This window comes from Ostrea edulis, chromosome 3, assembly GCF_947568905.1.
Source record: "Ostrea edulis chromosome 3, xbOstEdul1.1, whole genome shotgun sequence".
In the NCBI taxonomy this organism is placed as follows: Eukaryota; Metazoa; Mollusca; class Bivalvia; order Ostreida; family Ostreidae; genus Ostrea; species Ostrea edulis.
The window spans coordinates 84,041,479-84,064,233 of record NC_079166.1 but is presented as its reverse complement, the minus strand read 5'-3'; the positions used below and the strand labels follow the sequence as shown (position 1 = coordinate 84,064,233).

The 22,755-nt window shown below is 32.4% G+C and overlaps 2 protein-coding genes and 1 pseudogene across 2 annotated transcripts in view; all 3 read right to left on the bottom strand.

The window, feature by feature from the left end:
- LOC125673012 (uncharacterized) overlaps positions 1-22,755 on the bottom strand; it is a 1,263,960-nt gene that overhangs the window by 971,724 nt on the left and 269,481 nt on the right. The gene's annotated exons all lie outside the window — the stretch shown is intronic.
- LOC125665446 (putative nuclease HARBI1) lies at positions 17,823-20,377 on the bottom strand (annotated as a pseudogene).
- The window catches only part of LOC130053657 (uncharacterized), a 32,825-nt gene continuing 31,702 nt past the window's right edge, over positions 21,633-22,755 (bottom strand). Inside the window, exon 10 of the mRNA XM_056161036.1 lies at positions 21,633-21,637. Within this exon, the coding sequence (XP_056017011.1) occupies positions 21,633-21,637 (5 nt within the window). The remainder of the gene's footprint in view (positions 21,638-22,755) is intronic.

The window sequence follows — 22,755 nt, the reverse complement described above, 5'->3', positions numbered from 1 at the left end:
TCACGACTCAAATAGATAACATCAACTATGTCTCAAATAGATAAAATCAATCACGACTCAAATAGATAACATCAACTACGACTCAAATATATAACATCAATCACGACTCAAATAGATAACATCAATCAAGACTCAAATATACAACATTAACAACGACCCATATAGATAACATCAACTATGTCTCAAATAGTTAACATCAACTAGAGCTCAAATATATAATATCAACCACGACCCATATAGATAACATCAACTTCATCTCAAATAGATAACATCAAATACGACTCAAATAGATAACATCAACTACGACTCATATAGATAGCTTCAATCATGACTCAAATAGATAACAACAACTACGACTCAAATAGATCAAATCAATCACGACTAAAAAAGATAACATCAACTACGACTCAAATAGATAACATCAACAAGGACTCAAATAGATAACATCAACAACGACTCAAATAGATAACATCAACTACGCCTCAAATAGATAACATCAATAAAGACTCAAATAGATAACATCAATCATGACTCAAATAGGTAACATCAACTGCGACTCAAATAGATAATATGAACTACGACTTAAATAGATACCATCAATCACGACTCAAATAGATAAAATCAATCACGATTCAAATAGATAACATCTATCACGATTCAAATAGATAACATCAATCACGACCCAAATAGATAGGATCAACTACGACTCAAATAGATAATATCAACTACGACTCAAATAGATATCACCAACAAGGACTCAAATAGATAACATAAACCATGACCCAAATAGATAACATCAGTCATGATCCATATAGATAACATCAATCACGACCCAAATAGATAACATCAATCACGACTCAAATAGATAACATCAACCACGACTCTAATAAATGGCACCAATTATGTCTCAAATAGATAACATCAATCACGACTCAAATAGATAACATCAATCACGACTCTAATAGATAACATCAATCACAATTCAAATAGATAACATTAACTACGACTTAAATTGATAACATCAACCAGGACTCAAATAGATAACATCAACCAAGACTCAAATAGATAACATCAACCACGACTCAAATAGATAACATCAACTACGACTCAAATAGATAACATCAACCACGACTCAAATAGATAACATGAATTACGACTCATATAGATAACACCAATTATGTCTCAAATAGATAACATCAATCACGAATCAAATCGATAACATCAATCACGATTCAAATATATAACATCAATCACGACTCAAATAGATAACATCAATCAAGACTGTAATAGATAACATCAATCACGATTCAAATAGATAACATTGACTACAACTCAAATAGATAACATCAAGTACGACTCAAATAGATAACATCAACTATGTCTCAAATAGATAACATCAATCACGACTCTAATAGATAACATCAATCACGATTCAAATAGATAACATCAATGACGACCCAAATCAATAACATCAATCATGATTTAAATAGATAATATCAATCGCAACTCAAATAGATAACATCAATCACGAGTCAAATAGATAACATCAATTACGACTTATATAGATAACACCAACTATGTCTCAAATAGATAACATCAATCACGACTCAAATAGATAACATCAATCACGACTCTAATAGATAACATCAATCACGATTCAAATAGATAACATCAATCACGACTCAAATATATAACATCAATCACGATTTAAATAGAAAGTATCAATCGCGACTCAAATAGATAACATCAATCACGAGACAAATAGATAACATCAACTACGACTCAAATAGATAACATCGACTACTACTCATATAGATAACATCAACTATCTCTCAAATAGATAATACCAATCACGACTCAAATAGATAACATCAATCACGACTCTAATAGATAACATCAATCACGATTCAAATAGATAACATCAATCACTACTCAAATAGATAACATCAATCACGACTCAAATAGATAACATCAATCAAAGACTCAAATAGGTAACGTCAATCACGATTCAAATAGATAACATCAACTACGACTCAAATAGATAACATCAATCACGATTTAAATAGATAATATCAATCGCGACTCATATAGATAACATCAATCACGAGTCAAATAGATAACATCAACTACGACTCAAATACACAACATCAATCACGACTCAAATATACAACATCAACTACGACTCATATACATAACATCAACTATGTCTCAAATAGATAACATCAACTAGAGCTCAAATATATAATATCAACCACGACCCATATAGATAACATTAACTACAACTCAAATAGATAAGATCAATTACGATTCAAATAGATAACATCAAGCACGCCCCAAATAGATAACATCAACTAAAACTCCAATATATAAAATCAATCAGGACTCAAATAGATAACATGAATCACGACCCATATAAATAACATTAACTATGACTCAAATAAATAACATAAACACGACCCAACTAGATAACATCAACTACAACTCAAATAGATAACATCAACTACGACTCAGATAGATAACATCAACTATGACTCATATAGATAACATCAATCATGACTCAAATAGATAACAACTACGACTCAAATAGAAAACATAAATCACGACTCAAATAGACAACATCAATCATCACTCAAATAGATAACATCAATCTTGACTCATATAGGTAACATCAACTGCGACTCAAATAGATAACATCAATCATGACTCAAAAATATACCATCAACTACGACTCAAAGAGTTAACATCAATCACGACTCATATAGATAACATCAATCACGACTCAAATATACAACATGAACTACGACTCATATAGATAACATCAACTATGTCTCAAATAGATAACATCAATTACATCTCAAATATATAATATCAACCACGACCCATATAGATAACAACAACTTCAACTCAAATAGATAACATCAAATACGACTAAAATAGATAACATCAACTACGACTCATATAGATAGCATCAATCATGACTCAAATAGATAACATCAACTACGACTCAAATAGATAACATCAACTACGACTCAAATAAATAACATCAATAAAGACTGAAATAGATAACATCAATCACAACTCAAATAGGTGACATCAACTACGACTCAAATAGATAATATGAACTACGACTTAAATAGATAGCAGTAATCACGACTCAAATAGATAAAATCAATCACAATTCAAATAAATAACATCAATCACGATTCAAATAGATAACATCAACTACGACTCAAATAGATAACATCAACCACGACCCAAATAGATAGCATCAACTACGACTCAAATAGATAACATCAACTACGACTCAAATAGATAACATCAAGCAGGACTCAAAGAGATAACATAAACCACGACCCAAATAGATAACATTAATCACGACCCAAATAGATAACATCAATCACGACCCAAATAGATAACATCAATCACGACTCAAATAGATAACATCAACCACGACTCTAATAGATAGCACCAATTATGTCTCAAATAGATAACATCAATCACGACTCAAATAGATAACATCAATCACGACTCAAATAGGTAACATCAACTACGACTCAAATAGATAACATCAATCACGACTCAAATAGATAATATCAATCAAGACTCTAATAGATAACATCAATCACGATTCAAATAGATAACATTGACCACAACTCAAATAGATAACATCAAGTAGGACTCAAATAGATAACATCAACCAAAACTCAAATAGATAACATCAATCACGACTCTAATAGATAACATCGACTACGACTCATATAGATAACATCAATTATGTCTCAAATAGATAACATCAATCACGACTCAAATAGAAAACATCAATCACAACTCTAATATATAACATCAATCACGATTTAAATAGATAACATCAATTGCGACTCAAATAGATAACATCAACACGAGTCAAATAGATAACTTCAACTACGACTCATATAAATAACACCAACTATGTCTCAAATAGATAACATCAATCACGACTCAAATAGATAACATCAATCACGACTCAAATAGATAACATCAATAACTACTCAAATAGAAAACATCAATCACGACTCTAATAAATAAGATCAATCACGATTCAAATAGATAACATCAATCACGACTCAAATATATAACATCAATCACGATTTAAATAGATAATATCAATCGCGACTCAAATAGATGACATCAATCACGATTCAAATAAATAACATCAACTTCGACTTAAATAGATAACATCAACCAGGACTTTAATAGATAACATCAACCAGGACTCAAATAGATAACATCAACCACGACTCAAATACATAACATCAACTACGACTCAAATATATAACATCAACCACGACTCAAATAGATAACATCAATTACGACTCATGTAGATAACACCAACTATGTCTCAAATAGATAACATCAATCACGACTCAAATAGATAACATCAATCACGACTCAAATAGATAACATCAATCACGACCAAAATAGATAACATCAATTACGACTCAAATATATAACATCGACTACGACTCATTTAGATAACATCAACTATGTCTCAAATAGATAACATCAATCACGACTCAAATAGAAAACTTCAATCACGACTCTAATAGATAACATCAATCACGATTCAAATAGATAACATCAATCACGACTCAAATATATAACATCAATCACGATTTAAATAGATAATATCAATCGCGACTCAAATAGATAACATCAATCACGAGTCAAATAGATAACATCAACTACGACTCAAATAGATAACATCGACTACTACTCATATAGATAACATCAACTATCTTTCAAATAGATAATATCAATCACGACTCAAATAGATAGCATCAATCACGACTCTAATAGATAACATCAATCACGATTCAAATTGATAACATAAATCACGACTCAAATAGATAACATCAATAACGACTCAAATAGATAACATCAATCACGACTCAAATAGGTAACGTCAATCACGATTCAAATAGATAACATCAACTACGACTCAAATAGATAACTTCAACCAGGACCCAAATAGATAACACCAAATACGACTCAAACAGATAACTTCAACTACGATTCAAATAGATAACATCAACTACGACTCATATAGATAGCATCAATCATGACTCAAATAGATAACATCAACTATGTCTCAAATAGGTCACATCAATCACGATTCAAATAGGTAACATCAATCACGACTCAAATAGACAACATCAATCACGACTCAAATATACAACATCAACTACGACTCATATACATAACATCAACTATGTCTCAATTAGATAACATCAACTACAGCTCAAAAATATAATATCGACCACAACCCATATAGATAACATTAACTACAACTCAAATAGATAACATCAATCACGACTCAAATACATAACATCAACTACGACTCAAATAGATAAGATGAATTACGATTCAAATAGATAACATCAAGCACGCCCCAAATAGATAACATCAACTAAAACTCCAATATATAAAATCAATCAGGACTCAAATAGAAAACATGAATCACGACCCAAATAGATAACATTAACTATGACTCAAATAGATAACATAAACCACGACCCAAATAGATAACATGAACTACGACTCAAATAGATAACATCAACTGCGACTCAAATAGATAACATCAACTACAACTCATATAGATAACATCAATCATCACTCAAATAGATAACAACAACTACGACTAAAATAGATAACATCAATCACGACTCAAATAGATAACATCAATCAAGACTCAAATATATAACATCAACAATGACTCTTAAAAATAACATCAACTACGACTCAAGTAGATAACATCAACTACGACTAAAATAGACAACATCAATCATGATTAAAAAAGGTAACATTAATCACGACTCATATAGGTAACATCAACTACCACTCAAATAGACAACATCAATCACGACTCAAATAGATAACATCAATCACGACTCAAATATACAACATCAACTACGACTCATAAAGATAACACCAACTATGTCTCAAATAGATAACATCAATCACGACTCAAATAGATAACATCAATCACGCCTCAAATACATAACATCAATTACGACTCAAATATATAACATCGACTACGACTCATATAGATAACATCAACTATGTCTAAAATAGATAACATCAATCACGATTTAAATAGATAATATCAATCGCGACTCAAAGAGATAACATTAATCACGAGTCAAATAGATATCATCAACTACGACTCAAATAGATAACATCGACTACTATTCATATAGATAACATCAACTATCTCTCAAATAGATAATATCAATCACGACTCAAATAGATAACATCAATCACGACTCTAATAGATAACATCAATCACGACTCAAATAGATAACATCAATCACTACTCAAATAGACAACGTCAATCACGACTCTAATAGATAACATCAATCACGATTCAAATAGGTAACATCAATCATGACTCAAATAGACAACATCAATCACGACTCAAATATAGAACATCAACTACGACTCATATACATAACATCAATTATGTCTCAAATAGATAACATCAACTACAGCTCAAATATATAATATCAACCACGACCCATATAGATAACATTAACTACAACTCAAATAGATAACATCAATCACGACTCAAATAGATAACATCAACTATGACTCAAATAGATAAGATCAATTACGATTCAAATAGATAGCATTAAGCACGCCCCAAATAGATAACATCAACTAAAACTCCAATATATAAAATCAATCAGGACTCAAATAGATAACATGAATCACGACCCAAATAAATAACATTAACTATGACTCAAATAGATAACATAAACACGACCCAAATAGATAACATCAACTACGACTCAAATAAATAACATCAACTACGACTCAAATAGATAACATCAATCACGACTCAAATAGATAACATCAATCACGACTCAAATAGATAACATCAATCACGACCCAAATAGATAACATGAACTACGACTCAAATAGATAACATCAACTACGACTCATATAGATAACATCAACTACGACTCAAATAGATAATATCAACTACGACTCAAATAGATAACAACAACTACGACTCAAATAGATAACATAAATCACGACTCAAATAGATAACATCAATCAAGACTCAAATATATAACATCAACAATGACTCATAAAAATAACATCAACTACGACTCAATTAGATAACATCAACTACGACTCAAATAGATAACATTAATCACGACTCATATAGGTAACATCAACTACGACTCAAATAGACAACATCAATCACGAGTCAAATAGATAACATCAACTACGACTCAAATAGATAACATCGACTAGTACTCATATAGATAACATCAACTATCTTTCAAATAGATAACGTCAATCACGACTCTAATAGATAACATCAATCAGGATTCAAATAGATAACATCAATCACGACTCAAATAGATAACATCAATCACGACACAAATAGATAACATCAATCACGACTCAAATAGGTAACGTCAATCACGATTCAAATAGATAACATCAACTACGACTCAAATAGATAACATCAACCATGACCCAAATAGATAACACCAAAAACGACTCAAATAGATAACTTCAACTACGATTCAAATAGATTACATCAACTACGACTCATATAGATAGCATCAATCACAACTCAAATAGGTAACATCAACTATGTCTCAAATAGGTCACATCAATCACGACTCAAATAGATAACATCAATCACGACTCAAATAGATAACATCAATCACGATTCAAATATACAACATCAACTACCACTCATAAAGATAACATCAATCACGACTCAAATAGATAACATCAACTACAGCTCAAATATATAATATCAACCACGACCCATATAGATAACATCAACTTCAATCAAATAGATAACATCAAATACGACTCAAATAGATAACATCAATTACGACTCATATAGATAGCATCAATCATGTCTCATATAGATAACAACAACTACGACGCAAATAGATAAAATCAATCACAACTCAAAATGATAACATCAACTACGACTCAAATAGATAACATCAACTACGACTCAAATAGATAACATCAACTACGACTCAAATAGATAGCATCAATAAAGACTCAAATAGATAACATCAATCACGACTCAAATATGTAACAACAACTAGGACTCAAATAGATAATATGAACTACAACTTAAATAGATAGTATCAATCACGACTCAAATAGATAAAATCAATCACGATTCAAATAGATAACATCAATCAAAGACTCAAATAGACAACGTCAATCACGATTGAAATAGATAACATCAACTACGACTCAAATAGATAACATCAACCATGACCCAAATAGATAACACCAAATACGACTCAAATAGATAACATCAACTATGTCTCAAATAGGTAACATCAATCACGACTCAAATAGATAACATCAATCACGACTCTAATAGATAACATCAATCACGATTCAAATAGGTAACATCAATCATGACTCAAATAGACAACATCAATCACGACTCAAATATACAACATCAACTACGACTCATATACATAACATCAATTATGTCTCAAATAGATAACATCAACTACAGCTCAAATATATAATATCAACCACGACCCATATAGATAACATTAACTACAACTCAAATAGATAACATCAATCACGACTCAAATAGATAACATCAACTACGACTCAAATAGATAAGATCAATTACGATTCAAATAGATAACATTAAGCACGCCCCAAATAGATAACATCAACTAAAACTCCAATATATAAAATCAATCAGGACTCAAATAGATAACATGAATCACGACCCAATAAATAACATTAACTACGACTTAAATAGATAACATCAACCAGGACTCAAATAGATAACATCAACCACGACTCAAAAGGATAACATCAACTACGACTCAAATAGATAACATCAACTACGACTCATATAGATAACATCAATCACGACTCAAATAGATAACATCAATCACGATTCAAATAGATAACATCAATCACGACCCAAATAGATAACATGAACTACGACTCAAATAGATAACATCAACTACGACTCATATAGATAACATCAATCATGACTCAAATAGATAACAACAACTACGACTCAAATAGATAACATAAATCACGACTCAAATAGATAATATCAATCAAGACTCAAATATATAACATCAACAATGACTCATAAAAATAACATCAACTACGACTCAAGTAGACACAATCAATCATGACTCAAATAGATAACATTAATCACGACTCATATAGGTAACATCAACTACGACTCAAATAGACAACATCAATCACGACTCAAAGAGAAAACATCAATCACGACTCAAATATACAACATCAACTACGACTCATAAAGATAACATCAAGCACGACTCAAATAGATAACATCAACTACAGCTCAAATATATAATATCAACCACGACCCATATATATAACATCAACTCAATCAAATAGATAACATCAAATACGACTCAAATAGATAACATCAACTACGACTCATATAGATAGCATCAATCATGTCTCATATAGATAACAACAACTACGACGCAAATAGATAAAATCAATCACGACTCAAAAAGATAACATCAACTACGACTCAAATAGATAACATCAACTACGACTCAAATAGATAGCATCAATAAAGACTCAAATAGATAACATCAATCACGACTCAAATAGGTAACATCAACTACGACTCAAATAGATAATATGAACTACAACTTAAATAGATAGCATCAATCACGACTCAAATAGATAAAACCAATCACGATTCAAATAGATAACATCAATCACAATTCAAATAGATAACATCAACTACGACTCAAATAGATAACATCAACCACGGCCCAAATAGATAGCATCAAGTACAACTCAAATAGATAACATCAACTACGAATCAAATAGATAACATCAACCAGGACTCAAATAGATAACATAAACCACGACCCAAAAAGATAACATCAATCACGACCCAAATAGATAACATCAATCACGACCCAAATAGATAATATCAATCACGACTCAAATATATAACATCAACTATGACTCAAAAAGATAACATCAATCACGATTCAAATAGATAACATCGACTACGACTCAATCAGATAACATCAACCAAGACTCAAATAGATAACATCAATCACGACTCTAATAGATAACATTAATCACGATTCAAATCGATAACATCAACTACGACTTAAATAGATAACATCAATCAGGACTCAAATAGATAACATCAACCACGACTCAAAAAGATAACATCAACTACGACTCAAATAGATAACATCAACCACGACTCAAATAGATAACATCAATTACGACTCATATAGATAACACCAACTATGTCTCAAATAGATATTATCAATCACGACTCAAATAGTTAACATCAATCACGAATCAAATAGGTAACATCAACTACGACTCAAATAGATAACATCAATCACGACTCAAATAGATAATATCAATCAGGACTCAGATAGATAGCATGAACTGCGACTCAAATAGATAACATCGACTACGACTCATATAGATAACATCAACTATGTCTCAGATAGATAACATCAATCACGACTTAAATAGATAACATCAATCACGACTCTAATAGATAACATCAATCATGATTCAAATAGATAACATCAATCACGATTCAAATAGATAATATCAATCACGACTCAAATAGATAACATCAATCACGACTCAAATAGATAACATCAATCACGACTCAAATAGATAACATCAATCAGACTCAAATAGGTAACGTCAATCACGATTCAAATAGATAACATCAACTACGAGTCAAATAGATAACATCAACTACGACCAAAATAAATAACACCAAATACGACTCAAATAGATAACTTCAACTATGATTCAAATAGATAACATCAACTACAATTCATATAGATAGTATCAATCACGACTCAAATAGATAACATCAACTATGTCTCAAATAGATAACATCAATCACGAGTCAAATAGGTAACATCAATCACGACTCAAATAGATAACATCAATCACGACTCAAATAGATAACATCAATCACGACTCAAATAGATATCATCAATCACGATTCAAATAAATAATTTCAATCACGACTCAAATAGATAACATCAATCACGACTCAAATAGATAACATCAATCACGACTCAAATAGGCAACATCAACTACGACTCAAATAGATAACATCAACTACGACTCAAATAGATAACATCAACTACGACTCAAGCGCCCCGAGATCAAGTAAAAAACCAACTTAAGATATATCCCTTAATATATACTTTGATTAATATGAAAACATACCACTTGTCAATCCAATAGGATATAGTAGTTCAGAACCTGTTTTACTGATTCCGTTAAGAGCGTTAACAGGGCATCCGAAATCGGATGGTTCTGATAACAATTAACTGCAAGCTGAGGAATCCATGCATCGCAAAATGATTTTCTTTGTCTTTATTGATGAGTTGATGATTCCTTGAACTAAATATCTAATCATTAGAAATAAGTCAGGCATAGCCAAATCATTTAACGGAGAAAATATTTTCAATAATCACCATAGAAATGTCGCCTTAAATTATCGTACAACTTTCCGAAGAAAACTTAGCTGCGGTTCTAGCTTTATCTGCTTATCATGATTCGGATTGAGATCCAGAAAACGAAGACAAGTACAAATGGTTGCAACACCAGTTTTCATATTTACTGTCCTCAAGTATAACTAACAGAAGGTCCGGATTGTTTCTGTCAACCATGTATTGACACTGTGAAGATCGTAATAGTGGCCCAATACAAAGCGACAAAATGTGTTGGCTAGTGTTCTCAAACAAATTACAGGTCAAATCAATAAATCAAAGAAATGAATTTATACATTTTCATTTCTACTGTCGAAACGATGAAATTGTATATACCTAATGTACTTCATTGTCCCTGCATTTCATTGTATATATCAATTACTATTATTGAAGCAATGTTTTTTTCTTCATTGACGTTTTGTTAAATCAGATTTCAGCAAAATGATCATTGATTATGAAACACGATATATATGGGGATGATGTACGAAACGTCGTGCTTTTAAACATATTTTAACACAAAAAACATATCCGACATACATTCGTTAGCATTATTCTCCCTTTTGAGAAATTTAAGACCTGGTTCCTGAAACTGAATATTCTATTTCTGTTGAAAACTGAAAACAGTTTGTTAAATGTAGAAACTAATTTGCAGACAATCAGAAAGTATTTTTGACGGTATAAAATTGTAATGGCATGCCCCTTCAATATGGGACAAAGAGGTGTCAAATCATATTCTGAAGACATCAGATATGTTTGCTTGATGAACTAGGTCTAGAATTGACATCTACATTGCATTTATTGTTATGCGGGAAAACAAAATCAAACGGAAGACCTCCACGTATCCAGTTATTGTCATTATAGCCGCTCAAAACTCCTCACCAATCCAAGTTTTGAAATATACAACAAAATCAAATAGCTTCGAATGTTATGTAAATTGATATGTTATATTTCATATAGTATTGTCCACTAATGTAAAATACTAAGAATATACAGAACAACACAGAACGGTTTGTTGGAAACAGAACAATAAAACACACATCAGTACATTTTACATATGAAAAGTGAAGATAACGAACAGTAACCAATCTCATAACTCCTATAAGGGTGAAAATAACGAACAGTGATTAATCTCATAACTCCTATAAGAAATGCAAAAAATAGAGAGTTTGGCAAACAAGGACCCCTTGATATACCAGAGGTGTGATCAGGTGCGTAGGAGGAGTAATCATCCCCTATCGACCGGTCACACCCGCCGTGAGCCCTATATCTTCATGAGGTAAACAGAGCTATTCGTAGTCAAAATCGGTGTGCTAAGAACGGCCTAAAAATTGATATGAAATATGTCAGACAGTATTTGACCCAATTATAGGTTGTGTTGGCAAACTCTGGTGTGTCCAGGGCTCCGTGTTTGCCCAACTATCTATTCTGTATTGCTTATAGGAGTTATGAGATTGATCACTGTTCGTTATCTTTACCTTGCATTTATAACGACCATAAAAGTTGCTAAATGCTGACCTAAACAAGACGGTTCGACCCTGTACCATCAACATGTTTGTCAGTAGCCTGCTTTGATTTTAAAACCAACCATAAGCAGAACAAGTACTTGTATATCGAAATTCGTATATCAAAACCAGGCCTGGATTTCTCGAAAAAATCTCAAATCTTAAACTCAGTTTCAACTTAAGTTTGAGTTTTTATCTTATTTGAGATTTTGGTCAAATTGCATTTCTCAAAACGATCTTAGTAAAATCTCAGCTGAGTTAATCTTATTGCTCAGCTGAGTTTATTCCTCACGACACTAAGTGGCCCGTCTGTCAAAAAACGTAACATCCGCACAGCTGTATCTTTCGTAAACAAATTGTCTGCTTGTCTTCTGCCACGTATAACGTCAAGATGGAGGACTTTCCTAAAGCACGGAAACCAAATTGGACCGAGAGAGAGTGTTTGGCCTCGGTGGAGGCGGTCCGATGCAGAGAAGACCGCCTTTTCGGTAAAATGAAGGGGGCAGGGTGTGTGAATAACTCACGTGTGAAGGAATCGGCGTGGGGGGAAGTCGCTCAAGTCGTCAATGCATAAGTACTGAAATATGTGTATCTAATAATCCATAAATGCGCACGTTTCCTTTTATTGAAAAGAAGTACATCTCCTGAACATTGCACAAACGCATAATGTTTTAAATAAATAATTTAATAGGATGAAATTAATCTTAATTAAAATCGAAAATTTCCTAAGTATTTTTGACATCCATATAATTATCATTTAAGTCGAGTGTTTGTTGATACATGTTATTGAGACGAATTGTATTGGTACCGATCTGCTCATTTTGTTTACCGGAAGCGGGAGCATCGTATCATACGAGTTTTTAGGATTACCCCCGAATGGAGAATCTACACCTTGCTTCGATTGCAACGGGAGTATATTTTCATTGCCCCTATATAAACTTGATTTCTAATCATAGGAAATATTATCTCACTATGATTAAGACGAATGTGTTTTACACAAACACTTTATTACTTGTTATATGTACCAGTGCGGTTCCGAATTTGAACAGTTCGAGTTTTGATTAACCGAGGAAGTAGTCGTAATATACCACAGACGCCTGTGTTAAAAACTTCGCAAACTATGCTATAGATTAACTCGTGTTATTATATACCATAGCTTACGAGGTTTTTGAGATAAGTACTATACTTGTGTATTATATATGTACACATGAACCGTTAATTTTGAATAGTATGGGGTGTATACTAGGCCTATACCATCCCCAAATAAAATGTTGTGGGTTTTTAAAAAAAATATTTAGGGGGTAGCATAGTATAAGTTACCGGTTCCTGCGATATCTATACCCAGTCTTAATGAACATTGAATGCATTTATGTGTGTGTACGCACATGCATATATGCAGATATACACAAACACACCATGTATATTTGCCAATAATTTAGCACAAGATAATTACCATGTGTATATGTCGCTGTTAGATTTTTTAAAAGTTACTTCTTTTTTTTATATTTCTACAAAAATGGAATTTAATATGCATTTATGAATACCTGCATGTATTTGAAAAATGCCAGATTATACCTTAAAAAATATTTATCCATGTCCATGATGTATTGAATGATTCTCACTTAGCAATCCAAACTTTTTCTCTTGATATAAAATGTCCAACCTTGAAAGTTGTATGTTGGAGTACATGTGCATCAATCAAATACATTTAATTTTGGCCCAATTTATTTGCAACTCTTAACTGACATAATTCTTGTAATCTTCTTTTCAATTCTTGTGTCTTCTAAAGTTTTCTGCATCTCACCAAAAAAAAAAATGCATTGAAAACCAGTCCACATTTCATTTTACAACATATGTACCTTTAACCATACATTATTAAACAAACTTGAAACTTGTACCATTATAAAAAAAACAGTACTATAAAGATGCAGTTGTTCAACAGAAAATGCATAATGACGTTGTCGAGATGGAACGAAGTTTATTTACACTAACACTATTTTTCATTGCAGTGATACTTTACTCTGTGCCAAATGAGGTGCCACAGCAACATGCTTCCTCATCTGAGATTGCCTCCACATGTATGTGAATATGAAATAATTCATAAAGGTTTCATTTTTACATGTACATGTATTTAATTTAGTTCACCCGTTAGTTCAATGCAAGGGCCATGCCCTTTACAAAGGGGAGCTAATTGTAGAAATGCAAATATGGGGTGGGGTAATAAAAAATCATCTCAAGAACCGCTGGGTTGGAAAAATTTAAATTTACATGACGAAGCAGTACTGCTTCCTTGCATAATGCAGATTCAATTTTGTTAAAATCATGGTCCATGGTTGTAAGTCGCCTCGACCTACAATAGGGGGTCAACGTTTTACATGCCAATATTTAGGGACATTCTTTAGAAATATTTTTCTCTTGAACCACTGGGCTAGAAAAGATATACATATACAAAATACATTAACTGAATTGTGTTTCGCTACCATTCTGCTGCAGAACCTGATATTAATTGAAAACTTGTACTTCCATTTCATGATTTATGTACTACAATGTGTAAATGTATCATTGTAGCCAGTTCCAGTGCAACAGTGAACTGTCAGGTCATTGACTTGGGTCCAACACCATCCACATCAAAGAGACGGAAGACGATGGAGGATGAAGATATCTTAACCCTTCGGGCAGAAAGGGAGGCTTACCAAACAAAGACAGAATATTATAGGATGAAAATGAAATTTTTGCAATCTAAAATGAAGGACAATACATGTTCAGAGCAGTAGGCATTTTTTTTTACTCTGTTTCTTCCTCTTCTTTTTCTCCCCAATACTTTTTTAACTGGGAGTGTTCTCAGAAAGTGCTCAAGCGCACGAAGTAGTAAAAATGTATTGCATGTCTTTTGTAAATCTTCTTCTCAAGAACCACTATTCCCATTTTCAATCAAAAGTGGCATAACTCATCCTACATTCAAGGGGATTGAATTTCATTCCAATGAAGGACCCTGCTCCCTCAAGAGAAGGGAAAATTAAGTTAGGATCATTTGAAAATCTTCTCAAGAACCACTGGCCCAGAAAAGTTGAATTTTTTATGAATGCTTCCTGACATAGTATAGATTCGAGTTTGTTCAGATCATGGTATTTTTGGGTAGTGTGGGACCAAAATAGCGTATCAAAGTTTTTCAATGGTGATGTATAGGATTAATCTTATAAAAATATTCTCAAGAACAACAGGGTCATTAATCATATTGATATGTGACAAGACCCGTCTTTTGGTACCAAAGCTTGTGGGTAATGTGGCCTATGGGCATCTTGTTCTATGAAATATTTTGAATGTTATATCTTGGATATATATTAACAGTTTCAATTGATTGATATGGTCAAAATGATCAATCTGCATGTACATGTGCTTTGCTTTGATTTGCAGATATTTATATAATCGATAAATTCCCTTATGAAAGAAAAAATGGAATGATTTTGACATCATAGGTTCATACAATAAAAACTGTATATGTAAAATGATTTGTTGTGCTGAAGCACAATGGCACCACTTCTTTAGTGATGGTGAGAGATTGAGGAACATCCATAACGATCTCCGTTACAATTAGAACTAGTTATTTTTAGTTTCTGTTGTGATTCACAGGGTTGGTATATATTCTGTGTATATGTATGTGTAGGACAGTAAAATGATATTCGAGAGTAAGAATGTACAAGTACATTACAAATACTATTTAGGATTTCTTCATCTTCCATATTTTTTCCATCTTTGATGTAGGTGTTCGCATTGCTAGATCATTTTCTTGTTAACATATATATGGGTTTCAGTAGGACTATATGTGTGTAAAACTTTGTCTATTTATTTATAGGCAGAATGTTATTGTACATTATATTAAATGTTTTTGATCTATAATATCAAAATGTTGTTATCTGGAAAAATGTATGGTGCTATTATTTTTACAAAATTTGAAATATACAAGACAATCCAGACAAGGCATGAAGTATGGCTGGGAAGATATACTTGATTTGTATGAATTAATGTAAAATATTATGTATACTTTGTTTTGATGCATTCCAACATTTAATTTTGTGATGCATTAATGAGTATTTATATTCAATGAATATTTCAAAGGGGCATGGACGAAATTTGAGCCGAGAATTTTCAAATTTCATTTTTCCCATTGCATTACTAAGGTACATTGTATTTTTAATGGTCAACCAAAATTTGAGTGTCAGTTGTTGAGTCACAAGTTAGATACAGTACTCACAATTATTTGTTATGTAAACAAGGCCCGAGCCATGTTTTCGTATACTTATAGATTGCTAAATATATTGATTTATTTTATCTTGTTTAATGTCGAGAGAGATAATATTTCACTCATAGAAAATATGTTTTAAACAAAATGAGATGTGAAAAACTCTATAAATTGTGTAATTGTGTTCAGAATTAACTTGTAATATGCAAAATCTGCTTTTACCAAAACTTTTACAAGTATATTTAACTTATATGAACAAAACATGACACAATCCTTGTTTACATAACAAGGACTTGTGACCTCTGTATCTCCCATGTATCTCGACAAATGACATTCGAATGTTTGCTGACTATTAGAAATACCTTTAAAGTTAAGCAATGTAAACATTAAAACTGAAAAAATAAAAGTTTGAAAATTTTCAGCTAAAATCGTGTCCATGCCCTTTTAATAGTCATCATTTAAGAAGAAAAAAAACCGATCCTATCTTTTTTTCTGTATATCGTCCAAACCTTTACTATTAGTAATAGATAACCTGTTTTATTTCAAGAAAAAAAATGCCTGACAAATATAATCCCTAACATGTTTGCCATCTCTTTGGTCCCCAACATCAAAACTAACATCCTCCTTGTTTACAAATAATTCGTCTAAATCTAAGATATCATTTCTTTCAATACCAATGTTGCGCAAGACTGCACATGCCAAAGTGATACTACATGCCTTGTCTGGAGTTGTGCGTAGGCCAGTGGACAAACATGAAAATCGTTTCTTAAGAATTCCGAAAGTTTGTTCAATGAGAACTCTTGTTTTAGCATGGCAGTTGTTGAATTTGACTTCTGCTGGAGTAGAGGGAACAGGAAATGGCGTCATAAGATGGGGCTTGCAGGGGTATCCCGAGTCACCAAGAAGGAAACCTTTGTATTTTCCTGTTGATATTGAAAAAATATTGTACAGACTAATGTATTGGTACTATCCCAAAGCCTATAAAATTCTTAATTGATGATAAATACCATTTTCGAAGGCAAAGGAGATACGGCTGTCTCTAAATATCCTACTGTCGTGTACGCTTCCTGGCCATTTTGCAACACAGTTTGGGATTCTACACTTAGCATCACATATAGTCTGAAATCGTTATTTTATAAAGAATTAATTCAAATTATCATTGCAAAAACAAGTTTTAACTGTCAGTTTATTGGACAGTAATTTATGTCATATTTGTTTGGTAATAGTCTTCTATGCTATTACATTCAAACTAGATGTATGAGCTTGCATGCAAAATGTTTGAACCATCATATAGGTTATATCCTGAAATGTATATAGGAAGTTTTTGAATACCGGGGTATTTGTGTACAATGAATCAACTGTTGTATTTCATCATCTTTGCTAACCAAGTGTCCGATTTACTTACTCTCATGAGAGTAAGAGAATCAGACACTTGGCCTGCGAAGATGGTATTTTATGGACATTATTGTAGCGTTTCGGTATGTTCCTGTATTAGCAATATAGTGATAAAGTTGATATGTTAAATGCCACCAGGTAATATGTGTTATGTTTCGCTCATGTGAACTGCTAGTTGGTGTGAGCTTTTCAGTCTATCTTTGTTGTCTTCATCATTGTTGTCATCTTTGACATTCCATATTTTAATCTATTGATTGAATGTGTGTTGTTTTTGCAATAGTTAGCCATTGTACAGTAGTATTTATTAAGCATAAAACTTCAAGTTATGAAAACATGTTATATTGTGTAAATTGAGACTTGTTTAACTAGTTGCCCATCTTCACAGATGAGCAATGTGGCCCATAGGCCCTCTTGTTTCTGTTGTAGCATAAATTAAATTATGAATACATTATAAAAACTCATACCATATTGTGTTGTGAAATCGAATATGATTCATGAATATGCTAAGGTTAAAAGCACAGAATACCTGCACATTAAGAGAATGATATTCTTTCCTATTCACATAGTCTGGTTCATTCTCTGGTGGTGCTTGCAGCTTGATGAAGGTCCCATCAACACATCCCAGAACATTTGGGAAACTTAGATGTATAATATTTAACTCATGATCACTTGTTAATTGATCAGACTATAGTAGAAATACACATGAAATGGTGTATTACTTCACGTGTGGAAACGAATTATAACTAGTAATTTTAAAAGATTTTGAAATCTAAATTATATTAAAGTACAATTCTTGGGTATTGAAATTATGATTTATATATAATCTGACTCATTGATGGAAGGTGCTTTTATTTTGATGTAGGTGCCATCAACGCAGCCTAATACATTAGGAAACCCTATGACAAATTGATAGAGATTAAATTGTGTACAAATAATGACGGCATTATGCGTTATCAATCTTTAGACTTTCATATAAACGTTTCTAACCACACTCTCCTTGAACATTTTAAGTCTAGATCCACCCATACATTGGATTAAACGAATACTTCCGCAAATATCTGCTTTATTTATGTGTCAGAATCAAATCAAACTTTTTTTTAACAATCCATTGTACCACGATAATATATCACAAGTGAAGCAATGTTTTCATTCCTAATACGTATGTATACACATGTACGTTTGTTGTTCAATACGAAAGATTTGCGGTACGATATAACCTGAGTTGCAGAATTATTTCCCTTGACTTGTCGATGTTGGAAGTTTAAATTACCTGCAATGGCAAAAAAATCTTGTTTCACTTGTACCATTCTTGGACCTGTCAGCATGTTGATAAATTGTCTTGCCACCCAGCACAAACCACGGCACACGTCTCTTACTGCTCTTCATATGGAATGTGGGGAAAGAGAGGCAAAGGTGTCCGAAATAAGGGAGTAAAACCCACCAGTCGTTAAAAATCTCAGTGTTACGAGGACTTGAAGAAGGGGTGGTAGAGCGCAACTCCTCAGAGTTTCGCGTGTAAGAGAAGGGGCGAGCAAACCAGTGATGTAAAGAACTGTATCAGTACTAAATCGGTACCTCTTAAGCACCTCTACTTCATACAAATTTTCTAATGGATTTTCGCGATCCACGCGTCTGTTATAGGCTACACGTTGACGATGCCGGCGGCGACGACGTTGTGATCTGTTTTTGATCGCCATATTTGAGATGTAAGATAAGATTTGAGACTACTAAGAAGGTATCTCAAGATTTAATCTCAGCTGAGTTATAAATCGATCTTAGATTTTTTTGAGAAATCCAAATATTTGAGTTTTCCCAGATTTGAGATTTTACTCAGAAATTTGAGTAAAATCTTAGACTTAAGTCTGAGTTTAGAGTTAAGATTTGTTCGAGAAATCCAGGCCAGAACTCCACTTTTAAACATACAAAAACGATTTCCAAATAAATTGTTCGTATACGTGATATGAAATGCATTACAGTTACTAATAGTGGTATAAGCCTTGTTACATGAATGTAATGCGAATGTCGTCATTCATCACAATAATATATACATTAAATGGTATATGAAGACAAACTTAAAGGACCATGTATTACATGTATGATACTTTATTATATACCCATCAATGTATCGTTCTTTGATACTGTGGATTTCACAGTGTGTGATCCGGTTTATTTTATATTCTATAAAATTTGTGAAAATTACTTTCAATCCTGATGAAATGTGAATTTAACGAACAGTGACCAATCTCACCAATCCTATAAGCACTACAAAATAGATAATTAGGCAAACACGAACCCTGGACACACCGGAGCATCCCCTGTCAACCGGTCACACCCGCCGTGATCAATATATCCTGATCAGATAAACGGAGCTACCCGTAGTCAAAATTAGTGTGCCAAGAACGACCTAACAGTCGGTATGAAACACATCAGACAGCATTTGACCCAATGATAAGTTGTATTGGCGAACTAGATCGTCACAATTCAGTTTATTAAACTGTTTGTTTTTTGATATTATTTGATGAATAATTCTAAATAAAATATAAATTCCATCTGGCGTGGACCAATATTGTCGTAATGTGAAGTCATTCTACGACGTCATATATGGGGACTAACCGGCTTCTTTGTCTATACGGTATAGAGAATATTGATAAAATCAAATTAACGAATGGAACTCTGTATTACAAGTAAAATAAAATTATTAAAAAAAATCTGACTAATTTGATCCCACTCTGGATCTTCGTCTACAAAGAAAAGGCAAAGGTTAAATTCCTAAAAGATCGCATTAATATACAACAAACGTGATTTGAAAAATATCATCTACATGTATTTCCTGTGAAAAAAGTTTTTGTAATAACTGTTCAGAGATATATTATAAGAAAATGCAGTGCACATGACTCCAATTGTAAAAAATAGGTTTATAAGTCATCCTTGAAAGTTTAATGATTCTGAAGTCTACCCTGTTTTAATAACAAAAACTGTTATCATAGGTACTATGCACTGCTATTTCCTATGAATTAATTGAAGATTCACTTACTCTTATCATCCAATTTAGATTAATTGTCAATTTCTGAGTCAAATTATATGAAAATGCCGAGAACATGGCTCCAGTTATAAACTGAAAGAATACTTAGTTTTTCTTTTTTTTATGAAAGCTAGCTAATTCTTAAATATATTGTGACCTACGAAATGTTACAAACATACATACTACGCATTACTTTCTTATGAATCAATACGGAATATTGGAGCCATTATTTCGTCTCCGATTCCGTCGTGGTTTTGATATTTAGTATGTCCTACGAGATCACGTTTTCTGCCTAACTTATGCAACTTTCAATATACAAGCACCTAGTTATCAATAATTACTATCAGATATAGTGAGTCCAGGGATATTTCAAAGTTTTGGGGTGAGAAGCAAACGGAGAAATATGGTGCCATTATATATGAAGAATTTTTTTAGCAAGAAAAACAATTCTGCCCAAACCCCAAAATCGTAAACTCAAAAGGGAGGGGGGGGGGGTATTCTTCAATGCATGTACGAGTTCAGTACTTGTATTTCTACTACATCTCATCGCCATCATAAGAAGTGACAAGCTAATAAATCGATCTTTGCATGTAATAAACACCAAACATTGTAAATGGTAATAACACGATAAATACATCACATGTCAAGGAAACGTAGGGGGGGGGTAGAAGTGACGGGGGGGGGTGCTACATGTTGAACACTGTATGTATGTATCTGGGAATCGAGGCATAAATTGGAATTATGTATATCATTTTAATGCGGTTGGTTGTTTTAATGACTCAAGAAACTGAATCTCATTAAGTAAATATCCACATACGTATATAGAGGAAATTGTTTTTTTAATCTTCGTTTTTAAACATCAGAATTTAATGCAATAACTCAAGTTTTTTGGTACTAGGGCATTCACTTACAACATTGTACAAAATAACTTACAAACCAGGTAGATATTTTTGTATCAGAAATGAGTCGTCTTTAGCCATCACTATTTTGTATACAAGAGTTGCCCAAGTGATGTTTAATTTTCGTAACTTCATTTTCTGAAGAGTTCCAAAA